We start from the raw sequence: 19,294 nt of genomic DNA, 5'->3' as shown, positions 1-19,294 counted from the left end.
AAATTGTACGATACAATTTATTCATAATTAGAACGTAACTTAATCCTACTTGTAGTAGTTCGTGGGCATTTAAATTTTTTAAAAATCTAATAGACGAAAAGGTCAGGTAACAAAAAAACAATTATCGTATTTTTCGTTACTATATTTCTCATGTCTCTTGAAATCCAAACACATCTATTTATTATCTATTGATAAAATAATACAATAAATATCCGCATTATCCTAAAATTAACAAAATATCTTCCTTTTTTTTATTTTTTATTCCTTGGTCTAAAGTGTGCAACTCTTTTTTCAAAGCTTTTTCAAAATCGTGTTCTTACAAATTTAAATGCAGCATTCTTTGTAACAACAACCAGCCTTAGCCAATAGATCATTCGGTGTTCGAAAAACAAAGCGGACAAATTAAATTCATTGATAACGTATCGATTATATAAAGTCTTAAAGTATCAAGTCTGACAGCAAGAGGCAAAAATGGAGTGAAAAAAATTCGTGATCTTTTTTTTATCTCTTTTGCTTACACGCGCCTGACAATACAAAGTAACTGTAAATAGAAAAAAAAAAAAAAAACGAAAATTCGACGGAAGCAAGATATATTTGCGCTCATTATTTTCACGTTTATCTATGGTCTATATTAACTGTGCTAGCGTTATTCGTCTAAGGATCATTGAGTTATCATCCAGTAATTTACATTCGATTCTATACATAAAGTTGTGAAAGGTGAGCCCTAAGAAAATTCTTACCATGACAATTCCCTTATGATCCAACATGGACTTAAATTCTTTAGTAGCTTTATTATCTTATTTTCTTTTTTTTTTTCATTTCAGAAACAGTATAGCACAGATTCACTTGTACAAATTTTTACCCGCTTATCTTTTTATCGGCAGTTTGAATTATTTAGTATTGTTTCTTTCTCTTTTATTCGAGAAACATAGCTGACCGAAAGGCAAAAGAAACATATTAGCAACGAATTTATGAATATCAAACGAATTAAAGGATCACAGGGGTGATAACAAAGAAACGGTTAATAGCTTTAAAATTGATTTTCAGCAAAAGGGAGATCATAGTAAGATAAACTCAGTGGATCCCGCGCTCGCTTCCTATAAATGCTACAAAGCATTGGCGATAAAAATGAATCTTTACTTTGAGAGCCTTATATAGACAAAGATTAATATTCTCCTGTATCGTATTGTAAAATAGAAATTTGTAGAAATTACTACGGCTAAGTCAGTTAAGTAGACATCTCTTTATCCAGTGATTCCAACAAGCTTCAGGGCAAGGTGTAACGAACATATGGGACTTCCACGTCGTTACCATCAGAATCATTACAGCAGAGTTCGAATACCAATGCGCGTACATGGGGTTCCAGCTTCTTCTTCGATACCTTTTTCACTACCTCCGACATTAGAAGGCCCATGCGTTCCTGGCATTTAGGCTTAGCCATGAAGAACGAGTAAAGCATACAGACACCCTGCGACAACATAGTGACCTCCAGATTGTGATGTTCTTTGAAGTAATCTAAAAATTCTTTGAGCGTTAGTTCTCCCTTTACTTCAAACCGGTCCCACAGAGTCCATTCTGTGTCGTAGTATTTCAGTTTTGGCGCAGCAATAGGTTCGGAAAACCCAAAGAATGGTAGAGCCAGATTGACAAATCCATTTTTGTAGATAGCCAAATCTCTGACGCCGCGAGTTAACTTGATCAATTCGAGACATACCAGGCCAGCTACTACCGAAGTGGTGGTAGCGATTGCTGGTATGATTTTACCAGCGATGAGTTTACTCTTATGCCTATCGGCAGGTGGAATTTTATAGTTAGTAGCACGGAGATTTGAGGCAGCCACGATAAAGTCTATGTGGAAATTAGTATCGTCATCTTTCTCGAATTCTTGCGGATGAATTACTAGACCATTAAGTTCCTCAACCTTTGGCAGTTCTTCTTGTAATTGATTAAGTCTCTCATGATCGATATTTCCGCTGCCATTGGATACTTGAACCTGCGAGTCCGTCTCGGCGATCTTCACTCCAGACTTCGGCGTAAATTCTGGTACTTTCACGGTAGCTGCAATCCTAGCGATTTCTTCCCGGTTTCTATTTATAGGAATACTGTAGACTTTTGCTTTCAAGTTAGCAGCAGCTACAATATAATCTAAATGCAATGGATCGTTAACGTTGAATGTGAGCGGATCGGGACACCGTTTAGGGCCAGACCAGAATGGTTGGCCACTGGATGTTACTTGATCAGGAGGAAAGTTGAATAGAAGTTGTCTAATCTGATTGCTATATTGTTCTTGCCAATGACAACGAGCCCATGCAATACAATCTGCGAAAGTTTTTGGTCTTTCATCGATCAATGCCGTTTTAACAAATTCTAATACTTCTAAAGGTTGTACCCCAGGCAGTTTTAGCGTTCTGTCTACAAATTGTGAATCAGATATATATTGAGCGGCATTTTCCGCAGCCTGACGGAATAAACCTTCGAAATTATCTCTAGCCCATTGTAAAGTATGTTCTATGGCATTGGGGAAATTTTTTAATGTGCAAATTGGTATACTCTTTTCCGGTGGATCTTGAGAGGAGCTATAAGATTCAGTTAAGAATGGAACAACAACTTGAGTATTGCCTTTTGTACCTAAGGTACCAGACTCTAAAAGAGGTTTTCTATAGTATACGCAACGGCGGTCCATATAAATACGAGCATTAACGTTATCTAGAGCATTTGCAACTCCATCTAGAACCTCAAAGAAATCATCGTTGTATATCTTTTCCGTTTCTGGGCAAACTCTGTTTTCATGAGCAATTACTTTCATATCTGGATTCATGCCTCTTATAACTCTAGCTGCTGTTGATGATTTAGATTGTTGAACATCGGATGGTCTGAATAGAAATTGTCTATTCAAATTAGATTTTTCAATCAAATCCATGTCAGTGATCGTGACACTACCATTCTGAGCACCAACACCTAACATTGCGAAGTTTTTGAGCAATTCGCAACCAATGGCTCCTGCCCCTACAACAAAATATTTTAAGCCTCCAATCTTTGACTGAAATTTACGACCGAAAACGGCGACTTGTGAATCGTAACGTGATCCAGTGGGAGCGCAATCTTCTTCTGTGAGTTCAGAACGATCTACAGGCAAACATTCAATAGCATCAAAATACAACCACTGATATATAGGATGGAATTTCCCAGAACAAGCCTTCATAACTTCTTGAGCTACGATTCCGCCAATAGTAGCATTCATTGGGTTCAAGTTACCAGAAGATATCTTTGCAAATATTTCAAACAATTCTACATTGATCTCAATTTCATTGCCTGTTTCTTCTTTCATTGCTTTAGCAAGAGACAAAAATTCATTTGCATCTTCTTGATTCCATGGTTTGGGTAGTTTCCCTTTTGTTTCTACATAACGGTGCAACACTGAAAAAGCAAAATGCATCTGCTCCGAATAATTTAATTTTCCGAAATCTGTAATTTGAAACTTGGAATCCTTTAAAGCCCCTGACAAAGAAGAAAAACATAAGGTCTTTGGCATCTTCACTTCTGTTACTATGCCACCACGTATGTACTCAGAATATTTAGACGTATCTCCAATACTGAAAGTATATGGACCAAGAACTTTAATTTTTATTGGTTCACAACCATTTAACTCTGTCATCCCTTGCACTTCAGAAAATGTGACATAGTCACCATCTTCCATGCCATGACGTGTGTCATCTAAACATGTAACAACACCTTCAACATCTTGAGAGATACTGGCAACCATTGCACTTACAGGTGGTTCACCATTGATATCAACTACTGCAAATGATTCCCCAAAGTCACAGAACACTTGAGAGAAAAGGCCTCTAGTATCTGCTATAATAAGTGCTATGTCATTTGCATGAGTAATTTCAGAGATGCGTAATTGCTCTTTTAACGGGGTTTCAGTCAGAACAACAACCTTGAACTTCTTGATGTAAGAATCTGTTAAAGGTCCAGAATAGTGGCGGGTAGGGACATAATTATTGAGCTCGGACAAGCGCTGACAACAAGCAGCAGCTCTGTTTTTATCTGAAAATAAAACAATAAAAAATGCAGCTGTGCTCTATTTAACCATACGATGATTAAACATTATCGAAGACTGTAATTATTCAGATCTTCATTTAAGGATAAAACAAAACTATGATCGGTATGCAAGTGTGCTATTAAGAATGTTAGTTGCAACAGTTTCCTATTTGTATTTACATCTACCGAGAGTCGCGTGTACATAATATTTGAAAACAATATTTTCTAACATCAATCGTCGCAACGATCGATTATATCATCGAAGTATCCTAATCGATCGGGGCCATTGAAATCCTGACGTCAACTCGAGAAAAAAACTGTGGCCGTTAAAGGCGCTCACGTGTGTCCGTAATTCGCAGTTCCGGATGCTCACCTATGTCTGCTTCTTTGAGATAGAACTGCGAACCAAGGTCCGAGATCTGGCATAGCGCGTCATCGTGTAAGGTAACGGATTTGACGCCGCCGAGGATGACGTTCTTGGCGATTTCAACGCCAAGACCACCGAGACCGGATATCAGAACATCTGATGATGCCATGCGACGCATAGCGTCATGGCCGAGGACATAAAGCTGCCTGGAGTAAAGACCCTCATCGATTTCGGCGGGAGCCCGGGACGTCGAGCCATTTTTCGCCATGTCTGCGATCGTCGTCGAGTCGTCGGCTCCTCCCGTAGTGGCAGCAACGCGTCGCTTCTTGGCTGGGGGGTCAACGGAGCTCTCCACCACCTCAGCACTAGACATCGGACTTCACGGGGCGCCGTATTATGTCCGTCGATTGTTTTTTTCAACCCGGCCGACTGCACTTTAATAAAGCCCGTAAACTTCACCGCACGCCACACCGACCTTGCCACACGCGCCCGCTCTCTCTTTCTCACCGCACCTCTCTCCTCTTCTTCGTTTCCAGTCTACCCTTTCTAGACTGAGACCACACTCTACCACGATACCACTGTCCATCCAAGAATGATTCTCGTTCTTTCATCCGCTTTGTTGCTGCTCTCTCGCAGTCGCACCACCAGCGATCGTAGGTGTCGTTGATGCTTTCTCGATAAAGTGGGGATGAGGATATGCACGCTCGGTAAAACAGCGAAACCGCCTTCTACGAACACCGTAGGTGTACCTCTTTCTCTCACGGGGAAACAAGTTCCACCTTTCGATATCCACGAAGTAGTACGTCATAGGGGATCGGAACAAAGTCACGAACCGATCATTTCTACGATTAAATTTTGTTGGTTGCCGTTTCTTTGTTTTCGCCTTGCAGTATCGTCGGTTAGAGTTACACTGTGAATTTTGCGTTTGAACGTTGCACGTTGATTGGTTCGCGAAACAACCGAATGGAGCAGTACGGTTGACGGATAGGTAAAAACGATTGGTTATTCGATGTTTGTACCGATTGTGATTCCGATGACTCGAACCAATGCGTATTGGTAATTTGATTCTGATGCCAGCAGATGTTCTACCTTACATGGACGCCCTCTGCAGTACGCGTTATTCTATGAGCATCGTGGTCTAACTATCAGTTTCTACGTTTCTGCTTATCTGACGTGGCAAGATGCTTATCTAATAAATTATGCACGCGACGCCGGCAAATTATTGGCACACAATTGCAGAGTCGTTCGAGTTGTGTCGATAACGAGCACAATGGGTCACATTGTCTTTTTATAGAGTATTCTTATCGAAATATACACGAGAGACAATGTTTTGTACGTTCTTCTTTGTTTGAATGCTTTCTTTTGTATTGGACAGATTATCTCCAACGACGTTCAGTAACGAACTCAAGACTTTCAAAGTAATCAAGATAGGCACCAAGACATTTTTTTTATTTTGTTTGAGTGGAAGTTGAACTTCGTATCGACATCTAGATCATCAGCGACGAAGCGTTTAGATTGTGTGTAGGAGATTTGTATCTGTTACGTATTTAATGGTGTTCTTTGTATGCCTGAAGTGAGGACATTGTTCGAGTTGATTCTATGTTTTCATCTTTGTGTTTGAATTTTCTGTATTCTTATAGGAGGTGTTGGATTGTTATTTGTTTGCAACAGATGATGGAGAAGGGTTCATCAAGAAACGAAGACCGATAAAACAATCAAATATATACTCTATTTCACATAAAGTGGTCCACACCATTGCAAAGCATTTTGTTCGAATAAAATCTTCGACTATTCGTAGAGGTAGAATTCAATAATTTGACCATGACCATTTGAATTCACGCCTAAATCTCACACACAATTATATATACTCTACATGGATATATTTCCTCGACTACGCGTACTACGTTTCTTTGTTGCTTCGAAAGCGCGATGTTATTACATACGTGATCGAAAACAAATACTCGTCTGTCCTCTCTTTCGACACTGTTCCGTATGCAGTGAATGTTCTTCAAAACAAACCTAATTTCTCTCTATTCAGACTACAGAGTAGGAATAATATCTTTATTTTTTCTAAAGGTTATTTCAAGGTACTCTCGAGTCGTTTAAAAATTAAATGATGTATGATACAATTACATTTAAGGTCACAAGAGGTCAGAAATGAGATGAAATATAATGATCGCCTTCAACATATAGGAACAATAGAACCATAAAAAATGAACGAGAAATCAACAAAGAGAACTTATGCAGCAATCTATAGTTGCAACAAAATCAACTGAAGATTCGAGATGATTTATCCTTTCATATAATTTTACTACTGCTTTATCACGCATCTCTTTGTTCCATCAATTATACAAATTTGAAAGTAGGTACTCCTTGTTTCAGAGAAATAGGCAAGCCAGTATAAAAGAGCCTCTACACGATGAGACTTGCCTCGAGGCATGTCTCGAGACAAGCGATGTGTTCGAGATCATTTATAATTATTTTACAACTATAAAGACAATATGAAAACTAAAGAAAGTAAAATGTTATATATTGCATAGCGGCATCCTTTTTAAGTGTCGAGTTTCGACCGTCGTTGCTCGACTACTACATCCATCTCGTTTCCTCCTGTTACAACAATTCTCTTCCTTTGTCGAGCAATGTTCGAGTTCGATTTTACAACAGATACGCTACCCTACACGCGTAACTTTCACTGTCGAGCCCCAAATCTTAGAAAAGTAAACCCGTGCATTACTGTATCCGCTTTGATGTCTGAAGAAATTTACGACTTCGCTATATACGAAGCAGAGAGTCGAATTGATTCTATATGGTTTCAAACCCATTGTTTGTCGCGAGCATGCCTCGAGGTAAGTCCCATCGTGTAGAGGCCCCTTAACATAAAAGCAGGAGTCGTGCTTCGAATGACTCACAACGAGGAAAGTGGCCTTGAGCGGCCAATTAAGTTTGATCCAACTATGGTTCGACAATCGTACTCTTCGCCGACCGACGCCGACGGCTGACCTGACCTAGGTCAACGTATCGAAAATATATCATCCAATTACCATATTCAGCTGAATATTTTTTTTTTTTATTCAAAGAGGATGGTCCTCGTCGATTGGAATCGGACTCCCAAACGCTCTTTGCGTGGTCTCGTCCTCTTTCTCCTTTGTCGAGTGACTCGAATGGACCGCGTCCTCGGGGTCCGGAGTCCCAAACGGTGACGAGGAGTGCGACAAAGGTGGGAAGGGGACGGTGGGGGCCTCGGATTCCGCCGTGTTCGGCGCAGAATTCCCTATGTCCAAAGAACCGCTGAGGATCGAGTCCGGTGACTCGTTGTACGAATGATCGGTCGGTTGAATCGATTCGCCCAGAACGTCGATGGTCTCCGAGGGCCTTCTTTCCTCCGGGACCGTCGAAGTGCGACGCGTGTTTGTCTTTTTGTACCTAGTACCACGCGTTCCTCCAATTAATGCATAGAATAGCAACGTCTGCATCGCTTAAGATAACACATTGTGGACAGAATGTCAATGGCTGACTTCTAGTCCACAATGTGTGCTATGGTATTCTGTTTCTCGAAATAAGCTATAGACAGCCGGGAAAAGTTATCGTCCCGTAAAATACAGAAGACTTACTTTATCGTCTCGGAACGTCGACTTATCGTATGTAACTTACTGATTAACGTCTACCGGCGACATCGTTTGATCCGGACTCATTCTCGTCACGCCGTTTCCATTGTCCCATGAATTGTGTCGGCGATGTTGACTCTTGTCTTTGTAAGCCTCGGCTACGTTATTGTAACTCCCTAGAATTCTTCGTTTGTCCAACTCTTTCTGGATCTTTTCCGGCATGTTGCCAGCGGATCTGTACAGTCCACGCCTGATCAGATCCTGGACATTCGACGTTACGATTTAATACCAAAAGGAAGGTACATATGCATTCTCTTTTATTTACAGATGTTTCTACGTACGCTCGAAAGGGGAGTCGGTTCCACGTTAGGGTTGGTCCAAACGTTCGTCGCGCCAGGTGCATTCTCGTTATTGTTGTCGTTCAACATTTCTGCCGAGTAAGTAGGCCTGGCAGGTATGATCGGCGAGCGACAGCACACTCTGCAGTAATAAAACCTACGGGATTAATGAAATATCGACTGTCGCGTTACTGGAGTGTATCGTGCTTACGAGTTAACGTCCTCGAGCTTCTTCAAGAGCCTCTCGTTTTCTCTGCAGACGAGCTCCTGGTCTCGTATCACTTGCTCCCTGGTGGCGTACAATTCCGCGTTTTCCCGACGAAGGGCCTCGTTCTCGGTGATGTAGGCGTGGATCAGTTGACTCAATTCCGATTGCTCCATCTCGGACAACTTGTCCAGGTCCACGACTGGCGGCGTCAATGGCACCTTGCTCTCGGCTAGATTCATTATCGAATGTCGAGTAAGGAAAATAGAATTAATTCTGCGGGATTATTCCCCCACTGGATAAGGAATGGCAATTATAATCATTGCGAAAGTTTTTTTTTACTTTTGAGACTATTTGTCGAAAGATACTTATCGATTCCTTTACTATCCATTCTAGATTACCTTTGGACTCGCTACGAATTACGTTTTGAGCGTCGCCGCCGAGATGAAGGGCCGCCTTCAGGTGCTCGTTTTCCGTCTGAAGAGCTCCCACCTCGCGTTTCAGGCTGAGAATCAGAGCCTCTCGCGGATCCTGGACGATTGGATTTCGTTTACATAGCTGTTTTAGGTTTCTAGGTAATATAGAAACAACGTTCCTCCACTCACCATCACCACGATCGGTTTCGTGCGTATCTTTTTCACCCTCGCCGCGTACCTCAGAGTGTTTAACGTCTCGCTCGCGTTCGATCGAGCCGGTGAAACGCAGGCGATCTAAGAATCCAACAAAGTCTCTCAATCTAAGAATCCAAAAGAGTATCAGAAAAATGAAATAACGCGATTTACCATCAGCGTGACGCCATTGCCTGCCAGGCTGTCTGCTAAAAGTTTGGTCAGCTTGCTGTCCCGGTAAGGAATATGGCCACCCCTGCGCTTTCCGTCGCTCAAAGAAGATATGCAGTAACCTTTGATAGAAAAGTGACATTACAAAAACGTTGATCAAATGTCACTGTAAGAAAGTTACTTTATTTTACAATGTTTCAAGGGCTTCCTATGTAACTCGTGCTATCTCGTCTGATTATCGATCGTGTCAAAGACGTTGACGTCGTGGGAAAAACTTGTGCCCTTCCGATTCACTACTGAACGACTGGGAGAATCGATCCTCACGAATGCATCTGCATAATTAATGCGGTAAAGTTTCCGGACTCGTAACATTAAACGCAATTCAATTTCGCATTATCAATACGGTGCAATTTATATTAGCCGAGCGAACATTTAAATGTTACTCCGCGTACGCTCGTCGCGCAAAGGCAAACGTATCAAAGAAAGTGGAATATAAATATTTGAGGCATTAATTAATGAAAATTCTATGTTTGTACCAAGAACCATGAGACTCTTGTTGATGTTGTTCGCTTCCTCTAAAGTTTTCCCCTCGCTCTGCGTCTTCTTTGTCATCTCGCTGCCCGCCAAATCGACGAAGTTGATTTTCCCTTGTTTCGATATGAACACACTGTTGTCCATCTATCGACAATTTTTAATGTAGTCTCATTTTTTTTTTTCTATTTCACGGAACGGAAAACTACCGGGATTACTCACTTGTTGCTCGGAAGTGATGTTCACGGTGAGAATGCTGTGACTTCTGCTGGACTGTTCGTTCATGTTGTGCGCGCCGACAGATCTGTTTCTCATCCCTGTGCAGAAATTCGTTTTTACGTAACTTCAAATAAGGTAAATTCTACGATTTCTATCGACTAAGAATATTTCTACAGGGTTAGGCGAGTCCTGGCTGCTATTCAAAGCCCTGAAGCCCTTTCTTCGAGCATTCTCTAGACAGAATAAAAGAAACGATAACCAGAATGCTATAATTAGAACTGAATTTACTGCGCGCCTTTCTCCGGCGCCGTGAAAATGAGCTGTTGCGCGCAGGGGATCGATTAAAAGGGGTTAAAGTCCATCTGTCTAGGTGCAAAGGCGAAGATCGATAACGTATACCTTCTTCGAGAACCGCCAGAAGGTCATCAAGCTCCTCGCATTCGACGGTGAAAAGATTCTCGACGAAGAAGCCTCGCGTCTTTTTGCTCCAACGAACCATCAGAGGTTTTCTCGACGTGCCGGGATTCAACAAATCTATTACCTGCGGTCAAAACCGTACCGTGAAACCGACGATCCAGCGATCCCGCTGGTCGATTCGATCGATATTCACCGACCTTCTCGTTGTAGATCTCTAGGAACGAGGCCCTCAGGACGAAGTTGCACTGTTGTCGTTCCTGCAGGAGTTTGAATAGGTAGACGAAAGACCGGAAGACCAGACCGTTATCCTCCGAGTAATGTTTCATTCCATCTAACTGTCAAGTAGAAACACACATACATAAAACATAGGCGGTACAAAGCAAATACAAACAAGTTTTGTACAGAAACGCATCATGAATATAAGCCACGAATAAACCCTGTATTGGATGATGTTCAGCCATTCAGGATGAAATCTAGAAATTGTTTGACCTCTTTTGTGGTCAGTTTTAGTAATTTTTGTACATATAAAACGTCGGGTATAACGAAAAAACAAAACAAGAATCGTCTACCATATCATTATCTTATCTACGTACGTCGATTAACATTAACTTTTCCACTACGTTGCTATCGGCCTTCGATGCAACCAGTTGCTTTAATACATTATTTGTTGTACCCTTTGGTAATTACTTCTTGGATAAAGCTTTTAAAAACGACAATTTCCTAGGAAGACACGGTCTTCTTCTATCGTGCCCTACTCACCATTTCTGGAGGTCCTGTGAGGGTGTGAGTTTTCCCGCTTCCGGTTTGCCCGTAGCAGAACGCGGTGCAGTTGAACCCTTCCACCGCCATTTCGATGAGCTTCTTAACGCCGGAAAATTGTAGTATGTCTTCCTGAGAGGCTGTGGGCTCGAATACGACATTGTACGAAAATAATTTGCCCTTCTTATCAGCGCTGCTTGGAAATCCATCGCACTACGATCGAAATTTACCGATCAACTCTCTTCTTCGATGTTAAGAATAACAGTTAAATATTGTGTTTGTAATGTATCATTTATAATAGTTTATAATGGTATCATTTTAGTTATTTCAGGGTTTTAAAATACTTTTTATCGTAAAATAATTCTAACAAAGTGCAAAACGAGTTTATGTTTATGTGCAATTGCCTATGTTCTTCAGGTTTCAGCGGTCTCCGCAGCCATTAAACAGTAGCCATTCGACAAACGAAGATAAGACGGATCGCTTACGTATATCTGTCCATCTCCAGGAAACTGCACGGCCATATCATCGCCGGCTTTGACTTCCTTATTGCTAAGTGGACGAACTCTGAAAGAGAATACACCGGTTGTAAAGTCGAATCGATAACGAAGGTTGTGTAACGAATTCCGTGTATTCCACGGTAAGAATGCAGTCGTTAAGGCGATCTTCGTTTTCGATACCTGACGACGACATTTATGTTATTCTCTGGAAGCAAGTGTTTCGTGGCGATCACCCTTTTGTCACCGTCTACCAGCCTCTCGATGCTGCCGGTCCTGCAAACAGAATTAACGAAATCACTGTTAACGGTCCTCACTCCCAGCGAACCAGAAACTAACAGTTTTCTGCACAGACGCAACATTCTGCTCTTTCATGAACGAACGTTTCAACTAGAGTGACCGTTCGCCTGTTTCGTGATTGACCTCCTATCATGGCGCCTCAATAATTGAGAAGATTCAATCAATCGGGCCACGCGTGACCGTCGAGGGAAAAATCGCGTGATTGACCAAATTATTTTATGATTTCGTTCGTTTTTCCCGGGTTCATGCTACTGAAAAATCGTTGCGGCCTCCGTCAATGATTCACGAGAGTTTGATTGCTAAACCGACGAACCGACTGATTGACCGGATGAATAATGATCGACAAACTCCTTGTTAATTGCAAATTGTCTAAATTTTAGTAGACAGTGAAAATTTTTATACAAAATCTATTACTCTGTAAAGTGGACTTGCAGCTCGGGTTATAAGTTACCAGAGAAACGCGATTCTATTTCTGTTAAATTTTTTTTGTCGACATATTGATTATCTATTACTATTTACAAGTCTCGGATTTTATTCATTTGAACTTCAATCTTCAAAATTCCAGAAGAAAGGTATTCTTCTAAATATAAATTTTAATTTAACTAGCTGCATTTTATTATGTTCTCATGCATATTTGTTTTTTTCCAGTTGTCGTTGCTCGATCATATCTGCCGTTATTATGTCAAGGTAAAGTTTTCTATAAATTACATTTATTTACAACATACAATGTATCCTATCCACGGTAAATATCAATGCATTCAAATAACCCATTCAACAATTATTTAAAAACGTGCAAGTCCTAGAGTTTGCTCGTTCTAAACGTATTAACGTTTAGCGTGTCACACATCAATCGATTGTTCAGTTAACGCACAGTGTGTTTCGCGAAACTTTTTATCTGCCCGGATAGATTTAGTGTCGGTTAATGCACCTTGACGAACACGGAGACAGGAACTATGCGTTTAACTATTTTATTATAGCATCGTGTATGACGTAACAGTATTACACATAGTACTATTACGCGATCAATTTCGCGACAGTATAGTTTTTGCTTCTATATAGTTATATTATATTGCGGTCATTTCGAACGTTCGGGACTATAGTCATCGTGGCTTATCGCGTATCCGCCATCGGAAATTACAATTACGTTAAAAGCCTGATAAAACGCAAGGTTTGCGCCGTTAAACGTCGTACAGACAACGAGCACAACGTTGCAGTCGTCGCGATACGACTTCTGAAAATTTCTTATTCTAAGACAATTGGTTGTCGCAAATGGCAATAAAAAATTTTGATAAACATTGGAATGCTACGAATACAATTCGAATATTATCAAAATATTTGTACTATAATAATGCAAGGTCGCTACAAGGGAAGGCAGTTTTTTTTATTGGCTCTCCGTGTGAGTCATCTGTCGTAAATCCTGCGTTTGTCTCCTCCAGTAATTATCCTGGCGTATAGCTTCGCTTCTGTCGTGTAACAGCGTACTTTGCTGGCTCGTAATTCGTCTCGCAATTGGTATCTGGATTGCAATGAAAACTGATAAAATCGTCTGACAATATTATACGATAATATACTACGTGTCCGCGTAGGAAAGAGTCAATATATCAGTCGATTCTTTCTAATCATTCTAGACCATTTCTTGGATTAGCTTTTTTTCCACGAAGACTATCGGATGCACTTTTGGAAAAACTACTGTCGGTGAGAATGGAATTCTTTAAATTGGGAATGGTTCGTTAAACTATTTCTTGTTTCTCAAATTGCAGATAACGTGACCAACGATCTAACGCGATGAAACGTTATTACGTTGCCTCGATGATGGTTTGCAAGCAACGAGATCTAGCTGTCCTGGTTAAGAAGATAAAGCATTCTTTCGCGGAGACTTCTGAAGATTTATGCATCGCAGAAGTTTACAGTAAACGTATCATTCCAAGGATTCGTGTCTCAGTTCATTGCTTCAAATATTCTTATTTAAATTGCGGTTATGACAGTGGAAACTCGTAAAGAAGGAATGTCGATGAAAGTATATAAAATGCAGAACTGTTACTTTTCGCTAATCGAATCAGGCCAACTTCCTGATTAGATATAAACTTCCACCGGACGCTTGGCATTTCAGGCGACTTCGACCGCGTCAGGTAAAATGATTGAACTGATACAATTTAAGTTAATATGTAACGCGTATGAAATTCTATTACGGAATGCCCGGTACGATCGATGGATCAGTTCTGCGCGCAACTATCCCCGAGCAGCGCAGTGAAAACTTCTTTAACCGATTGTACGGATCTAAATATCGTTGTGCACGTTGGTTGCACGTATTTCTCGTGTCTGAATGTTAAGATCTCTACATAGCCGCGCGTTGACGATTGTCGCGATATTGACCGACAGAACAGACACAACCAGGCAAGGTCCCGCAATCGATACACGACATCGAAATGTGTCGCAACTGCGACGCGTGTCTATCAATGTCCTATACCTATGTCCGCGTGGGGGTGAGTTTGCACAACCACCCCTTTCCCACCGCCTGGAAAATGGAATCTAACGACGAGTTGAAGTCTTCTTCGACACGTCACGTTGGACTTATCTGCGGCCTGGATCTACAGGACAATTTCCACGGAACGATCGCGTTCGCTTTCAAAGTATTTTCCCTTTGGTGCTGCTCACCGGGTGGTAATTCGCTTATGGAGATTACGGTTTCACGTAGATTTACACAGGGCAATTTTTCTGCGTCCCGAAACGTTCTAATCGTGAAACACCATCGACGATTTCGAGCGGTAGCTTTCCGTTAGTCGATACTCTTTTTTTTTTTTCCTCCCCACCTTATTTAATATTCTATTTCTTCATATGGTGCAAGCTACTTTTACCCTCAGGCGTTGTAACATATCATTATTCGCTTGTTCCAGCGATTAGGCATTCCTCAGACTTCTATCTGGCGAACTCTACGTAAAGACTTAGGTCTTCGTCCTTACAAGATCCAGTTAACTCAGGAATCGAAGTCTGTTGATCACTGACTTTTGGGTGGGTGGCTTTGCTAACAACATGATTAAATAGAAAATTCAACATTTCTTTATATCAATATCATCGAAGTTTCACAAATATCGAAGTCTACATGTATACTTTTTGTTTTTTAGAGGGCGTCTATGCAAAATGCAAACCACTGAACCGAATGGAAACTTTCCTTGTCCTGTTCCCTGTTTTCTTTCTATTGTTCTTAACAATAGTTCGATGTTACTGCAAATCCGATGGATATTTCCTTATCTCCGAGGATCAGAATGATAAGATGTTAATAATTCGAATCGAGCCGACGTTTATTATCTGTAAGTTTTTCATTATCGTAAAGGAAACTCGAACGTCGATAGAAAGACAACAGTGCAACGATGTTGCATGTTCAGTATTTGTAATATTCATAAATTAATCAATAGCGAAACGTCATTTGTATAAACATTGACGTGTAGTCCATTTGTATGGTAGAAAGAATACGAATGGTTGCCTCGACTAAATATCGCCCACCCCTCATTGATTATTTCGAACGCTATATTACTTTACTGATAGAAATATCTAAAGAGATCGATAACATCGACGTGAATGTCCGTTTGCACTCTTCATTAACGCAAAATGGTGATGGAAATATTGATATTCTGTCAGACGCTGTCAACGCGAATCATTGGATAGGCTATTGGCGAAGATAGCGAATTTCAACTTCATGGCGTTGAAGTAATTTCTACTTGGACATCAATTTACGTAAATTTACTTAAACAGAATAGCTTTGGTTCGTACGATCACCGAGGGTGTAAAAGGCTTACGAATGGTCAAACGAGGCGATCGCGAATTAGAGGTAATTCGCGTTACGACACCGATATTAGGGATAGTGCGTCAACGAATGCTTACTCGCTTCCTCTGGACTGGAGCAAACTGCTTTTCACGATCCTCTTCGAGCTTAAACTGCTGCTCCTTCCCGGACTATTCCCCCTGGAGACACTGTGATCGATCGGACTATTGCCGCGCGATCTTCTTTTAATCTTCTTCGCATTTTCTTTTTGGGGACTCTCGCCTCGGGTGGGCGACGGATTTTTCACAAGCACCATTCGTCAACCTTGAAACAAAAACGATCTTCAATGTGATCTATGGAATCTAGATACTTTGAATTTTCATTTAGTCGATGCCAAAATATGTACAGATTTCACGAACGACGCATAAACACAGAGTCTAATCTCTTAATGTTTACGGAGTTTGGTACACCAAAATGCTCGTTATTATTCTAAGTACATCTATTCGACTGCGTTCAAGGAGCAAATAAAAAGGTATACAGGGAACAGAGTTTCGCTGATTTTTCGTTGAACACGATTTCGTGCGATTCGTGTCATTCTCATGAAAACGTTCACCGCGTATCGTCGCGAACAATTAGAAATGGTTCATTTTCCAAGGATCACAATAGTGAAAGCCATTATGTTTCTGACGAAAATTTATACAATACAGGCCAGTTAATTATCCAGCGGTTGCTTACGGGATGAGGCCTCTAACGGATGGTAATTTCGCGTTACCATAATTGCAGCGAAAGTTCTGACTAATTACGATTCCATAGAAATTCTAACTCGCGATCGATAATTGAACCGCGACCAAAGAACAAAGGTGAATTAACGCGGGAGAATCCGCGAAACTTCAAAGCGTTTCTTCTCGATTTTATTTAAATGAGTACGAGAGCATAACGGAAACGAAAGGGCAAGTGTTTCTAGCTGTAATGTCCCGAATCGACCATTTCGCGATCTCGTTCCGGTCGGTTCGCTTTACACCTTTCATTTTGCACCTTTCCTTTTTACAACAATTAACGTAAACGCGCCCGTTTGCCGCGATTTTGAAAGTGAAAGCCAATAAGATTGGCGGTAAAATTGTTCCGCTCGAGTCGCTGTTTCGTGCACCGTTCGATAAAAAAATCTCCGTTTTTCGCGTTGACAAAACGCGTCGGGCGTTTAACGAGCGGATAAAAGCGACTTTAACGGATAATGAACGAAATGGTTCCGCGGCGATGTAATTTCTTTCAAGGCGACGGTGATCGAAGGGCAAGAAACTTCAAACGGGAAGCAGTAAATCTTTATCTCTACGCGTTTATTGCGTCGATGGAGTTTTTGTGCTATTTTTACTTGAAAAAAATAGTCTCGACACAAAACAGTCTCAGGATATTCTCTTAAGTATTTGCACGATATTACATTACGAGGTAGGATCAGATTCCTCTATACATGGTACAGCTCTTTCGCGCGGTTTAGCTTTTTCAAGTAAATATCGAGGAAAGTTTGAAACAATGGATCTGTAAACGCAAGTGAAATTCGCTTACATTCGAAATTTCATGGATCGTTCAAAAGTGTTCCATTACTCGAACGCGTGCCACTGGCTCGTCGATCAACTCTCTGATAATAGATCGATTTCTTCGCTATCACCGACCCTGGAGGATCCCAGAATTCTTATCAGAACCCTCTTCTTTTCTTATCCGCGAAGTGGATACCCAATCAACTGGTATAAAACTCGAACAACCTTGTACTCCGGTTGGACAGCGGAAACTCGTGCAATAGCAACAACAGACGGCACGCTACTGACACTTGAGGGATGGTAGTTTCAAGGGTGGGTGGTGGTTTTTCCTATAGTCGGCGTTGGCCACCGATCGAAACACTGTCTAATGTTGTATGTATATTCAGACGCATTCGTCGAGTTCTCTTCGCCCCCGCGACCGGTCATCGTCCACGTAGACGTCGATGTTACGTCAGAGTGAACTTGACACGTCGTGTACGAGGTGCACGATCGCCCTGGGTGATCAATGGGCCAGCAGCTTCAACTTGAACTTCCATGCAAATTGCGAGACGAAAATAGACGTTGCTAACGACTCGCGGCATAAGTTCCTAAATTATTTAACAGGGTTTCATCACTGAAAGATTCATATTTGCCGACCTTGGGTAGCATTTCTTCAAAGATCATGAAATATGAAGGGCGGAAAACATTCCACGGATTTAGTTGCCGTACGAAAATGTAAGAGCGTTGAATATATTCAACGAATCGATTGATTTTCGTTCTCTTAGGGGTGCCTACCCTCGTTCCTCGTCGCTCGACGGAGTTTCTACCTTAGTCTTCTTGCAATTTCTACCACTCTTGTTGTCTAGATTAATTTTCTCTTGTTTTCTCGCAGCTCCTACGACTCTTCGACGATGCGAGGCACGAGAAGCCGCGAGGAGAGGCTCGCTTCGTAGCTCCGAGAACAAGTTTCACCCGGAGTGGATGGGGAAAAAGCCGAAACGAATCGTCGACGTCCAGAGTCGTTCGGGCCGAGAATTACGGGAGGATCCTCGCGGAAATGACCAGCTATAAATACACGGGAGTCGGCGCTGTAAACTTTATTGCGGCTCGTTTTCCGTCGCAGGTTCGCCCGTCGAAGAAAATGCGCGCTCTCGAAAAATTCCACGTTGCTGCAACCCTCATTCGCGAACGTTACGCTCGCTGGCAGTATTTTTGCGCCCAGTGTGGTTTATTCCTGGCCCAAGACTTCGTTTCACCGTCATCGTCGAGACACCCCGCGCTTCCCTGTATGGTTGCAAACCAAATCTTATCACCGTGACACGCAATTGTCGTGACTTTGATTCACCGTGTGTATTTTTGATACTTGAGCGTAAAGAAAAGGAAACTTGTAAACGAGGGTAGTCCCCTGTGTCCTACGTTTTAGTTACTTCAATTAGGAGGGTAAGAAATCAAGATCATCGGCAGTCACGTTTCGACCGTTATCTAACTAACGGTCACAAAACTACGATAGCGGTATTTATCGTAGTACTATGTAGAACACGCGTGGAATAATAATCGATCTGCTCTTTGCGCGCTTTAGAACGGGACCACCGGGGCGATGAAATTATCTGCGGGGACGGGCGAGTCTATCGTTCGAAAACTAAACGTAAAATGGACATTTTAAAATTGTATTGCGGAGGAAGATTAACGTCGTGGAAAAGGAAACGCGGATATTGAGATATTTCGTCTCGTTACAGGATTCCTGCGGAGCCGCAGTTGTCACGAGATTAATGATGGAAAGCTGATTACCTCGGAAGTACTTTTTGCTTGACTGCAACCTTCGGAATCGCGAGTCACCGGTAATTTTACGAAAGCAGGAAATTGTTTCGTGAGTTCGTGATATAAGTAAGCGACAGCGTCCTGCTAGGAGGACCTCTTAAGGTATCGTTAAATTACTCGGCAACAATTAAACGACTGCGATCTGGC

The 19,294-nt window shown here is 41.6% G+C and overlaps 2 protein-coding genes across 8 annotated transcripts in view; both read right to left on the bottom strand.

The window, feature by feature from the left end:
- Window positions 1-127: 127 nt before the first annotated feature.
- On the bottom strand, window positions 128-5,063 carry Uba1 (ubiquitin-like activating enzyme 1). Its single transcript, XM_076770122.1, has 2 exons — window positions 4,418-5,063; window positions 128-4,050 (listed from the first exon to the last, which is right to left on the bottom strand). The coding sequence occupies exons 1-2, from the start codon at window positions 4,782-4,784 to the stop codon at window positions 1,268-1,270; spliced, it is 3,150 nt and encodes a 1,049-aa protein (XP_076626237.1). The 5' UTR covers window positions 4,785-5,063; the 3' UTR covers window positions 128-1,267.
- Window positions 5,064-6,121: 1,058 nt separating this feature from the next.
- LOC143344749 (kinesin-like protein KIF12) overlaps window positions 6,122-19,294 on the bottom strand; it is a 29,070-nt gene continuing 15,897 nt past the window's right edge. Inside the window, exons 3-18 of one of the 7 annotated variants that reach the window (XM_076771125.1) lie at window positions 17,379-18,613; window positions 15,938-16,142; window positions 11,942-12,034; window positions 11,750-11,828; window positions 11,265-11,477; window positions 10,703-10,840; window positions 10,488-10,629; window positions 10,092-10,186; window positions 9,875-10,016; window positions 9,342-9,460; window positions 9,165-9,269; window positions 8,961-9,090; window positions 8,566-8,791; window positions 8,358-8,511; window positions 8,063-8,277; window positions 6,122-7,834 (exon numbers count right to left, since the gene is read on the bottom strand). In XM_076771125.1, coding sequence (XP_076627240.1) covers window positions 7,483-7,834; window positions 8,063-8,277; window positions 8,358-8,511; window positions 8,566-8,791; window positions 8,961-9,090; window positions 9,165-9,269; window positions 9,342-9,460; window positions 9,875-10,016; window positions 10,092-10,186; window positions 10,488-10,629; window positions 10,703-10,840; window positions 11,265-11,477; window positions 11,750-11,828; window positions 11,942-12,034; window positions 15,938-16,134 — 2,400 coding nt within the window. In that variant the 5' untranslated portion in view covers window positions 16,135-16,142; window positions 17,379-18,613 and the 3' untranslated portion in view covers window positions 6,122-7,482. Of the gene's footprint in view, window positions 7,835-8,062; window positions 8,278-8,357; window positions 8,512-8,565; window positions 8,792-8,960; window positions 9,091-9,164; window positions 9,270-9,341; window positions 9,461-9,874; window positions 10,017-10,091; window positions 10,187-10,487; window positions 10,630-10,702; window positions 10,841-11,264; window positions 11,478-11,749; window positions 11,829-11,941; window positions 12,035-12,097; window positions 12,498-12,986; window positions 13,260-13,399; window positions 13,833-15,937; window positions 16,143-17,378; window positions 19,087-19,294 lie in introns of those variants that run through there. The other 6 variants (XM_076771126.1, XM_076771127.1, XM_076771129.1 and 3 more) reach the window with 6 other exon arrangements.

Source organism: Colletes latitarsis, chromosome 8, assembly GCF_051014445.1.
Source record: "Colletes latitarsis isolate SP2378_abdomen chromosome 8, iyColLati1, whole genome shotgun sequence".
Classification (NCBI taxonomy): domain Eukaryota; kingdom Metazoa; phylum Arthropoda; class Insecta; order Hymenoptera; family Colletidae; genus Colletes; species Colletes latitarsis.
This window is presented reverse-complemented; position numbering and strand designations above follow the sequence as displayed.